Below are 13365 nucleotides of genomic sequence, written 5' to 3' on the forward strand. Positions count from 1 at the left end.
AATCTCAAAACACGACTCACGATTCGAATATTTCAACAACAAAAAAACTCACCTCTGGAGTAACTCCTGTTCGTGGCCCGAGATCGTTCCCTCCCGCGCCTTGAAAAAATCCTACAGCTGCATCACAGTCCATGTCTTTCTCAGAGACTCTGCTCCTACCAGCAGGAGGTTCAGCACCGCTCGAAGCCATCGCAAACTACTTGAACTAAGCAGAAGACATTCCAAAACAAACCTGAAACACACTGTCAAAGATGCTGTCACGTTCAAAAACTAGCTCGATCGCGAGTGAGGTTGCCCCCGTGCTCGAACCCAGTATAATAAGGGGATCGGTCTATTTGGTGCCGTCACTTTTAGTTGTACCCGACGTCGCCGCTCGCGGAGGTTTGACAAGCCCCCGAGCGGATTTCCACAACATCGCGCGATGAAATCTGTCAGAGAGAAGAGAGGGAGATGGAGACGTTGCCTGCTGTGTTTGGGCTCATGGAACGTGAGATCCTTGGTGGAGCGGGACGGCGACATCGACACTGCTTGTGTTTCTGGACGCGTCGTGGAAGACAAAAAAATTCACCGAGTTATTTCTGAACTGAAAAGGCTGAAAGTGGCGGAGGCAGGCCTGCAGGAAACCCACTGGTTTGGACAAAATATCTACGCTGTCAACGGATTTACTGTGATCTGTTCGGGCCGCCCCACTCCTGGCGAAGAGGATAATCGACGTCGAGCTAGGTGAGGGAGTTGCTCTTGTTTTGAATCGTGATACAACTTCGGCGTGGAGGGCTGGCGGCTGCGTATGGAACGCGGTGATCGTGAGTTCTCGGATTGTGAGTGTACGTTTGAAGTACTGTGCAGCTGATGGACCGGATGTTTGGCTCACTCTGGTCAGCGTTTATGCTCCAACGTTTGCTGCGTCGCGGGCATGCAAGGAACTATTTTATGACGATCTACAACGCACTCTGTACGATGTACCCCAGACTGACCATTGTGTAGTGCTTGGCGATTTCAATGCTCGAGTTGGATCTAGTGAGCAGGGTGATGAGTGGTCCACTGTACGTGGTCCGCATGGATTTGGTGCACTGAACTCTTCAGGAGCTGACCTGCTATCATTTGCTGCATTCAATCAGTTGAGTATTTGTAACACCTGGTTCCCCAAGCGAGACCTCTTCAAGCGGACTTGGCAGCACCCAGGCACTTTGAACTGGCACTGTATCGACTACATTCTAGTGCGCCAGGAGGACCGCCGTTGGTGTATGGACACTGCGGTCGCGCGCAGTGCTGAGTGTGGAAGTGACCACCAACTCCTCTGTTTAACTTTTGCACTCCCGTGTGGACGATTAGTTCGGGAGCGCGACCGGGCAAATGTGCGACGCCGCCGTTATGATGTTGCCCAGCTGCGGGTGCGCACCTCGGACCCGGACTCACCTTCGCCTGCAGAAAGGTACCAAGCTACCATTGCAACCGAGCTTGTAGATACATGGCAAGAACAGCACGACATAGATCAGAAATGGTCCAACGTCAAGGCGGCTATCGACAAGTCTGCTGCGTCTGTCTTGGGCTTCTCCCAGCGTCGCCAACCAGACTGGTTTCGGGAGGCAGAGTCAGCCATCCAGCCATTGCTAGATGAACGGAATCGGTGCTATACCGACTGGCTATGTAGTGGCCAGAGCCGCGACTGCTCGCACTACACAGCGTTTAAGGTGGCTAGATCCAGGGCGCGTGCTTCCATATCCTCGGCTAGGGTAGACTGGATAAAGGCAAAGGCACAGGCGGCCACAGAGTCGAGATTCAATGGAGCGGTCGTATGGAAGTGCATCCATGACCTCCAGTCTTGTACCCGGGGCCTCGCCCCTGTGCGCACTTCCGCCGTGCTGGATGAGAACGGTAACATCTGTAGTTCACCAGAGGAGCAGAGCCACCGGTGGGGAAGACACTTTGACGGTGTTCTCAACGTGGCAAGTGCATGGAATCGCAATGCCCTGGACGACATCCCACAGCGACAGGAGGCTGATCATCTTGCTGAGGCGCCGACTCTCCGTGAAGTCAGCCGCGCTATCTCCCGCCTACAGAACGGCAAGTCCGCTGGAGCCTCTGGCATCCTCCCTGAGATGCTGAAGAGGGGTGGCCCTGACCTCACCGCCAAGCTTGTGGAGCTGTTTGGCGATGTGTGGCGTGCTGGGGTGGTCCCGCAGGAGTGGGTGGACGCCACGTTGGTCCCCATCCCAAAGAAAGGGGATTTATCTCGCTGTGATAATTGGCGGGGTATCTCACTGCTGGATGTTGTGGGCAAGGTTCTGGCGAGCGTCATCCAGACTCGTCTCCAGTCCGTGGCTGCAGATTTTCTCCCAGAGTCTCAGTGTGGCTTCAGGCGTGGCCGATCTTGTACAGATATGGTTTTCAGTGTTCGGCAGTTCCTCGAGAAGACCATTGAGCACGACTGCAAAGGCTTCTTTGTATTTATAGACCTCAAGAAAGCCTATGATTCCGTGCCTCGGGATTGCCTGTGGGAAGTCTTATCCCGAGCGAGTATCCCTGCTCCCATTCTTGCCGTGATCCGTTCCTTTCACACTGACATGTCGGCGGTGGTTCGGGTAGAGAACACGACAACTGACCCTATCCGCGTCACGAATGGTCTCCGTCAGGGGTGCACCATGGCACCTGTGCTGTTTAACATCTTCATGTGGGCGGTGGTGACTGTGTGGCAGCGACGAGTCCGAGATGTACCCGGTGTTGGTTTTGAGTTCCGGCATTGTGATGGTGACAATAACCTTTACCGCAAGCCTACCAGGACGGATCCGGTTGCCATTGCCACTGAGTCACAGTTTGCAGACGACTCAGCACTTTTCGCGATGACTCGTGCAGGGGCGGAGACGGCACTTGCAGTGTTTGACACGACCGCAGCTGAGTTTGGGCTTAAAGTTAGCGCTACCAAGACACAGTTCTTGGTTGCAGGTAGGGATGTTTCGCCTGGGGACTGCGCTCCAATCGAGCTAGCTGGCACGGTCATCGAGTGTGTTTCGGAGTTCCGGCATCTGGGATCTCTCATTCATCGCGGTGGCCGGTCGACACAGGACATCACTGCTCGGATTGCGCATGCCTCTCGTGCTTGTGGCGCCTTGCAAGGAACCATCTTCAGCAATCCTGACCTTGATTTGCATATCAAGAGGTGTGTGTTTAATGCATGTGTGCTGTCGCTCCTCCTCTATGGGTCAGAGTGTTGGACACCATTGCAACACGATCTCAGACGTTTGTCAGTCTTTCATATGCGGTGCATCCGTTCCATCCTGGGTGTGTCCCGCAGAGATTGCTGGAATAATCACACGACCGACGCCCAACTGTTGGAGATGTGGGGTGACTCTGATACCATCTGCGTGAAGGTCGCACAGCGTCGCCTAGAGTGGCTGGGCCATGTTGCTCGAATGGACAGTAGCCGGATGCCGAGACAGATCCTGTTTGGCTCACTTCTCACACGTCGCCCAGCACATGGCCCTCGCAAGCGCTGGAAGGATTGCGTTGTCTCCGACTTAAGAGTTCGTGGCCTCACCAAGGAATGGTACCCTATCGCCTGTGAGTCCCGTGCTGACTGGCGGACTATGTACGCCGAGCCTGTGGAGAATGTGCCTCAGCCTGACCCAGTGGTATGTGCGGATTGCAATCGGTCATTCTCGCGCCCTGGAGATCCTGCTCGCCACAAATGTGTGGTTGAGCGGGCAAAGCCGATTGCTGAGCAGCGAGGGGCTTTCCACTGTGGAGATTGTGGGCGTTGGTTTCGCAGCAAGGGTGGTCTAGCTGTTCACCGCTGTTCCGCACCTCAGCCTCAGCCTCCCGAGCCCCGGCAAGTCTATGTGCAGGATGCCTGCTGTGCTGCGCACTGTGCTGTGTGTGCCCGCTGCTTTCGGTCTGTGCAAGGCCGCGGTCGTCACCGGTGCTCGAGGACTGGCCCGCGCCCGACTGCCCAGCAGCGTAATTCGTTCAGCCATGTATGCGTGTGTTCTCGCCGGTTCCGTTTGCCCCACCATCTCCGGCGTCATCAGGCTGCGTGCTCCATCTTCCTCTCTGATGCCCCTCCGGGGCCCACGTGACCCCTGTGGCAGTGGCTCTACAGGACAGGACAGGTGTGTGTGTGTGTGTGTGTGTGTGTGTGACTCATACTTCAAACACAAAAGGCAAGGTAGGTAGGTCTCAAGGTTCCAAGGTTTTCTTGTGACGATCATCAGTTGGAAAATACATCACAATAGAGAATACAAAAAAGGAAACATGCTCATACATGTACTTTTTTTTTTTATTTATTATTATTATTTCACAATCACGATGACATAGTGCCAATAAGCATGTGATGCGGGCGATTTTAACCAGCCATGGTGGGGACAACTGAGAAAAAGAAGGAGAAGAAAAAGAGAAAAGAAAACAAAACAAAAGGAGTACTATAGGAACCTGGAGAGAGCAGTATGAAGATTAGGCTAGCAATGGAAAACAACGAATTCAATTCAATTCAACTTAGGCGCGGGCAGAATGGAACAAAATGCAGCGAAGGTGTCACGAGACTTTACCTCCTGCGGAAGCCGAGACCAATGAGAATAGGACTTGAACAGAGGGGATTTTAAAAGGATCGATGACCTGGCAAGTGGGAAATGGAGAGAACATCTAGTACGCGAGCTATTATTGAACCAGCTTAAATGCGCAAGTGCATGAGGAGGAGCAAGTTGAAGCTTAATACGGTGAATGAATTTGCATGCCGAGTGGGGAAAGCGTTCTGAGAGAGGGGAAGAGGAAGCCAAAATGTATAGCGTCTGAGAGGAGGTCAGAGGGGGCATGCGAAATATTAATCGAAGTAATTTACGGTGGGTGACTTCTAACCGATGCATAAGAGCGGAGGATAGACCGGAGGACCAAACGAGAGAGCAGTAATCAAACAAAGGAAGAACATAAGAGTGATAAATTTGTATTCGACAACCATGGTGTAGATGGGAGATGTGAGGAGAAATGCAGCCTATCGCGGAGCAAACTCGCTTTTCAATATAGGTTACGTGCGAATCCCAGGACAAGTGTTCATCAAGAAATATACCAAGGTGTTTGTGATTTTTAACAATGTTGATAGCAATGGGATCATCAGGGAAAGTAAAAAGCCGAGTCGTAAGGAGGGTGAGGTCACTGGAGGGTCGTGGGGGATACAAAGGATTGCCGTTTTCGACACATTGGGGCGGAGTTTCCACTTCGACATCCAGCGCACAACTTGATTAATGTGATACTGTAGCGATTCGCAGGCTTGCAATAAGCCTGGCTCGGTTATATGGAGCGCTGTATCGTCCGCGTAGAGTGAGGTATGATCCAAACCTGCCAAATCATTAACGTATACGATGAACAATAGAGGCCCCAAGATAGAGCCCTGGGGCACTCCAGAGTGGACTGTTAGAGGGGCGGACAGGGCATGTCCAATTCGGACACTCTGTCGACGTTCAGTGAGATAGCTGGTGAGCCACTGCAGACACGTCCCGGCTACGCCAAACGCTGCTAACTTATGGAGGAGACCCCTTGTCCATACAGTGTCAAATGCTTTGCTGAGGTCGAAAAAACATAGGAGGCTAAATTGCTTCTGATCCTTGCATTCATATAGCTTCTGCACAAGCCTCAGCAACTGCCAGGCGGTCGAATCGCCTCGCCGAAATCCAGACTGTGACGGGTCAAGGACCGGGTTCACATGTTGGTATAAGTGGCCAAATGCCACACGTTCACAGAGCTTTGAAATGGTGGAAAGGAGTGAAATCGGCCGGTAATTGGATGCAGACAGTTTACTGCCTTTATACTTGAAGTAAATGCAGAGAAGGTGAAACATTTTTTTAAAGTTCAATATTTATAAGCGTGTTTCCTAAGACGCCCTCGTGAAGTCAGCGCTGAATCCAAACAATACGAAACTAATCTGCAGTCTCTTGGGATCTGGAAATTACATTGAGAACCGTATTAATGTCAATAACCGAGCGTTTGGCACTATCCTGGAAGAGACACACTTTAAGTGTGACTTTAGTATCTAGAATCATTACGTATACCACACTTATCCTTCTGTTTCTATTATACAACTGTGGTCTGTGGTCTGTGGACCTTGACAACAGCACTGGGCAACAGGCTTGACACGTGGCATCGCCGGAAACTACGATCCATCCTTGGCGTACTGTATCCACAAAACAATATGGAATAAAAACTAATACAAGCTGTCAAACTAATGACCTATTACCACTATTTCCACTATCACCATAACATGCAGAGAAAGGCGCTTGTTATGGTTCGGTCATGTAATCAGAGAAGGCATTGACTCAACATTCTACAAAGCTCTAAGACTAACAATCGACAGCAAAGACATGAAGAAGCACATGCTAAAAATATCTGCGCTTACTCACTGATCTTTTTGGTAAATAATATTCTGTACGAGAAGGGTTTGCTCCCCACATTGGAGCTCGCGCTACGCCGCCGACTTGACTTGACAATTCTTTGTTGCCATCTTCAATAGGTCCGTCAAATAGTAGTAATAGGTTTTTCATTGACCCGACGAGACCACACGACGCCTGCAGACAACAGCACGAACAGTTCACCAGCCACACTCCACGAAAGCAAGTAGTTTTACTCCTGTCAAGTCTTGTTTCGTTCCATAAAGATGACGGGGATCTCATCAGAGGAGAAGCAGTTGTTGAGTGAAGGGGTTAAGCTAAAATAGAGAGATACCGGCGCAAGGTGTAAACACTCAACTAACTCATATATGTGACAAATCAACACCAAAAGGAATAGTGCAGAATGGAGGTGTTATGAACCCTACCAGACATAACTATCATAAGTGCTAAATCAATCACAATGAGAAGGAGAGGTACACAGCAATAGGTTGCGCTAGTTTACACGTCACAAGAGTACTGAGGTGGTGACAAAGATAGGTGAAAAGTAGACGCCAAGAGAAAGCCAACAAATCATCACGGACATCTAACGTCACATCTGAACATTGTTGCTAACTGCACAAGACAAATACTTCACGAACCTCAATGATTGAAATTCAGCCAACGGTAGGTGGAAGGAAGGCTGCTGGGTGAATAGAGAGAATAGCAACTAAATAGAGCGTTTGTCAGTTGGCAACCCCCCTTTTAGAAACAAGACTTGACAGGAGTAATACTACTTGCTTTCGTGGAGTGTGGCTGGTGAACTGTTCGTGCTGTTGTCTGCAAGCGTCGTGTGGTCTCTTCGGGTCAAATGAAAAACCTATTACTTTACTTGACACTTGACTGAATCACGATTGCCTATCTAGAGCACACGAGAAGTACATCAAACCTTCGACTCGGCAAACCTGCAAGAAAGCACCACTCCCTGCTCAATACACAGTTTTTCGGGGAATTCACCCCTCATCGGTTGAGCTTGAGTAGGTTGAGGAAGATTGTGCCTGAAGAGCACCACTTATATAGTGCTCTCCAGGCACAAACATCACCAGGGATACAAACTTATAGAGACGGAGCAAACACTTTTCAAACAAACCATGGCCGAAGTCGCAACCACTATTTTATACTGTTGTGCCCAGCGCGGGCTTGCGACTAGCTGGTTTGGAGGTGACACTGACAGCGTTGTGAATGACTTACGGTCCTCGACGTCTGTTCTCACCGTCCAGGAGCGACACTTTTTGTTGTATTGCAAGGCCCACCGACAGGCATGACCACTCGAGGTCAGTTGGGACGCAGCCTTCCCCTCCCCCTGGCCCACAGTGCTTCTGGCGCATGCCGACCGCTTCTAGCCAGCTGCCGACTCTGGAATGGCCTGCCCGACTGTATGAAGTCCATAGTATCTGTCCGTGAATTCAAACGCATGCTATGCGTATTTTACTTCGGTTAAATGTAATGGCTTTCGTAACCTGCTGATGAGGCTCAAATGTTCAAAAAAAGGCAAAACACGACGCCATGTTTTTTGCACCGTAGCTCGTACAGTGCAACAGCCATGAGGCACGGCACAAACTACAGTACGGATCCACTATGGTGTTTCCCCAACGGCGTAGGTTCGTGGGAAAAGGTAGCACGTCCAGGGTTCTGGTTGACGCGGGAAGAAATTTCAAATCCTTACCAGTACCACCGTACAACCGAACAAAAGGGATTTGTATGTATGTTTTTATTTGAATTCTCAAGTACACACGGGCTACAAGCCCAATTACATGGAAGCGAATGTGATAATGAGGTTAATTAAGAAAGGGTGGAGGAAGGAGGAGGACGGTAGCAAAGCAAAAGGGAGGACAATTCAGGAGCAAAATTAACAATTGCACAAATATGAGAGTACCTGAGACTGACGGTACCTGTGGAGCGATAAAATGCTAAATCAAACAGAAGAAAGAAAATCACAAGCCAATATACGCTAAAATGCGCTTGGGTTTTAATAAAGGGGGAAAACTGGAGCTCAAGAAAATTTTAACACACAAAGTCATAATAACAATTTAACTGGATGAAGAGTAGCATAAGCAAACATTTCCTGACAACGCGAGGGACTGTAACTACAGCCACGGCAGAAGCTGCTGTAGCAGCAGCAGCAGCAGCCGCAACAACAACATCAACAGCAGCAGCGCCGTGCAGACTGCTCCAAGGAGTATGGGCCCTTCCACGACAGGTCCTGCCACATCACCGATGTCCATTCCAACCACTTGCCTTGCACCTGAAGAGTCTTCAGCCTCAAAATCTGCTCCTGCGCGTTGATCTCCTCAACTGTTTGAAGGAGATCCTTCCTCGGGGGTTTGGAATGCTCCTTCGGAGCACGAGCACCCAACCCTGCACGATGACTTGACGATGACGGTGGACGGAGAGTCCCTGAACCTACTGATGCCTCTGCACACTCCAGCTCTATTGGCGCCGCATACCGCTTTGTCAGCTTCGCATTCTTACTCCGACGCAGAGTGTACAGCGCTCTCATGCGCGCGTCCCCACTCGATCGAAGAATGTGCCATTTGATGGACTGGCACTTTTTCAACACCGTAGGAAGGTAGTGGAGGCGTAAGCCGAAGAGAGAGAGAGAGAGAGAGAGAGAGAGAGAGAGAGAGAGAAAGAGAGAGAGAGAGAGAGAGAGAGAGAGAGAGGGAGAAAGAGAGAGAGAGAGAGAGAGAGAGAGAGAGAGAGACAGAGACAGAGAGAGAAAGACAGAGACAGAGACATACAGAGAGAGAGAGAGAGAGAGAGAGAGAGAGAGAGAGAGAGAGAGAGAGAGAGAGAGAGAGAGAGAGAGAGAGAGAGAGAGAGAGAGAGAGAGAGAGAGAGACAGACAGAGAGAGAGAGAGAGACAGAGACAGAGAGAGAGACAGACAGACAGAGAGAGAGACACAGACAGAGACACAGAGAGAGAGAGAGGGACAGAGAGAGAGCGGTATACCTGCGTCTTGAATGCCTGCATTCGGCTGCGAGGGGGTGGATGCAGGAGCAGATCACAGGGCAATGTATTCAACTGGTGGAGCACACAGTAGGGAAATGATCGCTTCAGGACTAACGGGGTAGAGGCTGGCAGGCTGGCGTCCAGTTGAAACTGGTGGCCAGCAGCGCTGGCATGGTCGCTCTGGGTTCGCAGTTTGGCCGACTGCTGACGGCGAGCCGCTGACAGAACCGCGAGAAGTTGAGGTGGGCCCGTAATTACTTGTAGCTTGTATAAACAAGCTAGGGCAGCTACTGTCCGTCTGATTGCCAGACTGGGCAGGATCGCTCCCGGACCAATGATTTCGAGGGCGCTGTGCTGGACTCGGTCCAGTCGGCTGAGGTGGCTGGATGACGCTCCAATCCAGATAAGTGGGGCGTACTCCAGCAGCGGACGAACGAATGCCTTGTACACGGTTATGCGCCCAGCCGGAGGGAGAAGATGAGCAGACCGGCGCAAAAGACCAAGTCGCTACCTTGCCCGGGTTGCAACAGACTGGAGGTGTTCCCCAAAAGACAGCTTCTGGTCAAAGAGGACGCCTAGGAGGGTGATCAAGTTTGCCTCGGGGACTTGTATTCCGCCAAACATGATTGGTGGGAGGTGTAAGTCAGCTCTTCGGAGCGTTGCAGTCACTGCCTGGGACCTTGTGGGCTCAAATGCAATCTTCCATTTCTGGCCCCAGTTATGCAGCCGATCGATTGACAGTTGCAGTGAGTGCGCTGCACCTGCCGCGCTTGCTGGGGTGGCTCAAGACGGAAATGAAGGGCCTCGACTGCGTCGGAAAGGTTAATGTCAGGCGTGTGAGTTAGGATTTCGGGAAACATCTCGTGAGCTGTACCAACAAGGCGAGCAGGTAGTAGCCGTAGCTTTTGGTCGTCGTCGTACCCACTCAACTCGCATGTGTGGACGAAATGCCTCATGTACGTGGTGAAATCTTGGCCTGGCTGATTTCCGAATGTCTCAGGAAACAAGACTGGCTTCGGCAGTGGACGTGCATGTGGCCGTGGTGTGTCTGTGTCCGGCAAGCGAAAACGATGGGACAACCCTCACACAATCCAGCAGGTGCGGAAGTCAGTAGGTGCGCTGTGGCGGAGCCGCCGAAGCCTCACCCTAGCGTCAAAGACCCTGTTTTACAGGTCGATGATCCAGGGTAGGTTGTCGTACGCTTCCAACGCCTTTTATCCGTCACTTCAAATTGGCAACATGGAGCCCCTCACACGTCTAACGAAGTGCGCTATCCGCTGCTTCTTCGGTCTGCCACCGTGGTCGCGCACGAGCCCGATCTTTGCGGTATTGAAGAATGCAATCAGCTGGCGGAGAAGCGCGGCCCCCAGTGTCCACAGCATAATGATGTCATCAATATAATGCTTGTAGAGTACGGGAGCACCAGGCGAGTTTAGCAACAGCGAGGTTTCGAGGTCATGCATGAAAATAATCGCAAACGGTGGCGCTAGGTTGTTACCCATGGCGATGCCTTCCCTCTGGTGGTAGACCTTCTCACCAAATCTGAAATAATTGGATCTTAGAACGAAGGTTAACAGCTCTTCGATCTGCTCCACGCTTAAACCAAATGTGTCAACAGACTCGATGTGCTGCTGCAGGACTCTAGCAACCGCCTCCACCCCTTCAGCGATAGGGATACTTGGGTAAAGAGCGACCACGTCCATTGTAACGATGATCGTCCCCGCTGGGGCTTGTAGATCGGGATACACTTGCCGGATATCTTCCAGCGCTTCCAGCGTGTTTTTCAGATGTGCTGGGACATATCTCAGGCATTGGTTGAGTATGCGCTCCAGGACAATAGAAATATTGGTCACCGGGCTATCAACAGCTGACACAACTGGCCGAAGCAGTACCGTGGCTTTGTGGTCTTTAGGCAGGCCATACATCTCCGGAAACCTGTTGTCGCCAGTGAGTATGGCTTGGTACAGGTTCTTCTCTAGTGTACCACCACAGACGCGTTGAAGGATGGTGCGCGTTTGCTTCTCCCAATCATCGATGGTGACATTGACGGGTGTGAACTTTGTCTCATCTGACCGGATAGTCTCGGCCTTATCAAGGTACGTTGCCATCTTCATCGCCACAAACTTATTGCTCTTGTCGGACCTCTTGACGACCACGGAATCATCGTCGCGGAGGTTTGTAAGCCGCTCGCGGTCTGTTCGAGACATGTTAGGCCGGGGAGCTGACGCTGTTCAGTAGATATTCATGACCTCGCGCTTTAAACTGGCCAAGCCGAATTCTTCTTCCCTCGGCAGCTTCACAAACTATAATACAAAATAGCTTCATACATATATTATATGTATGAAGCTATTTTGTATATAGTTTGTTTTCTGATGATCGCTTAGTGCGTGAAACTCGGAGTAAAAACACTTTCTCTGTCCTCCTATTGTTTGAACCAGCTCTACCACTCGGTATTGAGCACTCTCTTGGACAGCCTGGAACCTCTCTGTTTTATAGTATGTTCCCATTCCGTTTTTGCTTTGGTGCAGCCCTGAGGTTGATTTGCTGATTTATTTCTTCCCTTCCTCTCTCCGTACTTCTGCCCCGCCCCTCTCTCATTCCTTCTGTCGTCCACATGTATCAAAGGAGGCGAAATCGCCTGTTTGTGGTGCGACGTTAAATAAACTTCTACAACAACAACAACAACAACCCTTGTACCGGTGAACTCTCGCGCTATTCAGCAATGCTCATGTCGCAACCAGCTTCAGCGAAGCTACGCTCTATCTTTTCTTGTCTCTTGGATTTCGCTGAACGGCCCATTGTGAAAAAAAATTGTTTTTGTAATTTTTGAATTTTCGAAAAAAATCTGCAAAAATATTTCCCGTGGACTCGATCGATCTAAATCTACAATTACGTAACCTATCGTGCGTAACGCTAGCGACAAACAACTAAATTTGGCAGAGAAATTCCAAATAGGTAACTACTCTACTCTATCTACGGACACAGTGTAGACTCTATGTGTAGACTCTACCCAGCTAGCAGCTAGCAGATATCCTAACAACAGACAGCAGTCAGTATGCGATCATGCACAAAACACGGACACAGAAAATGTTCTGAAAAAATGTTTGGCCACACAGGTTGGCGCCAATGCGTGACCTATGGACTGTGAACAATGCATGCAACAAGAAAACGACGAGCAGAAAGAAACACAATACAGAAAGTAAAAAATCGACGAAGAGAGTGGATGAGGATATGGTAGTTCACTTGCGTGGGCCTCCGTGGTTCTTCGTAGCAGACGATCTCCGAAGGCGTACACACTCCGCCAGCGATGTAGACGTGGACGTTTTCCGCTGCCACCAGTGTTAGCTCCCGGCTAAATGAAGTCCCCTCACACCAGAATACAGGGGTTTTATACTATTGAGTATGGAAAGTATTTCGACAAGAGTGTAGACAGCAAGGAGAATAGGACAACGACAACTCAAGACTCGACAGAACTGGAGACCCACTGGAGCATGCGCTCTTCTATAATATTATGTGAGTGGCTATCATTGCCAAGGGGACGAGCGGGAAATACGAATAGTGAGTATGTACAGGTCGTAGCTTAAAAACACCTATTACAATATCAACAGTAAACTTCGTTAGAGAGAGCTAGAGAGAGAGGGGGGGGGGGAGGGGGGGAGAGCCTAGAATAAAATTTGTTTCTTCTCTTCTGTCTGTTCTAAAACTAAAGTAAAAAAACAGGAAAGACAAGACAGATGTCAAGCGCGCACCAGTAGTAGGTAACGAGCGGGTTCTGTGCCAGGGGGCGCCCTGCCCCAAAAATGGGGTATTATTGAAAATATGTATTACATGTATATACATGTACATGTGGGTTCGAATCTCACTTTTTTTTTAGGGGCGGGGTTTTATGCCCTGCCCTACATCATGTTGCATTATGATGTCTAAAAATATCACCATTTCTAATTTCTATTTTATCTCACTTTTTTCAATTTTATATTACTCAGAACTCATAGTTTTGCAGTATTT

General features: G+C 50.0%; 1 protein-coding gene across 1 annotated transcript; it reads right to left on the reverse strand.

Annotated features, from left to right (window-relative positions):
- Positions 1 to 6317: 6317 nt before the first annotated feature.
- On the reverse strand, positions 6318 to 11567 carry LOC135809214 (uncharacterized). Its single transcript, XM_065322510.1, has 2 exons — positions 10614 to 11567; positions 6318 to 6323 (listed from the first exon to the last, which is right to left on the reverse strand). The coding sequence occupies exons 1-2, from the start codon at positions 11565 to 11567 to the stop codon at positions 6318 to 6320; spliced, it is 960 nt and encodes a 319-aa protein (XP_065178582.1).
- Positions 11568 to 13365: the final 1798 nt, after the last annotated feature.

This window comes from Sycon ciliatum, chromosome 1 (assembly GCF_964019385.1).
Source record: "Sycon ciliatum chromosome 1, ocSycCili1.1, whole genome shotgun sequence".
Classification (NCBI taxonomy): Eukaryota; Metazoa; Porifera; class Calcarea; order Leucosolenida; family Sycettidae; genus Sycon; species Sycon ciliatum.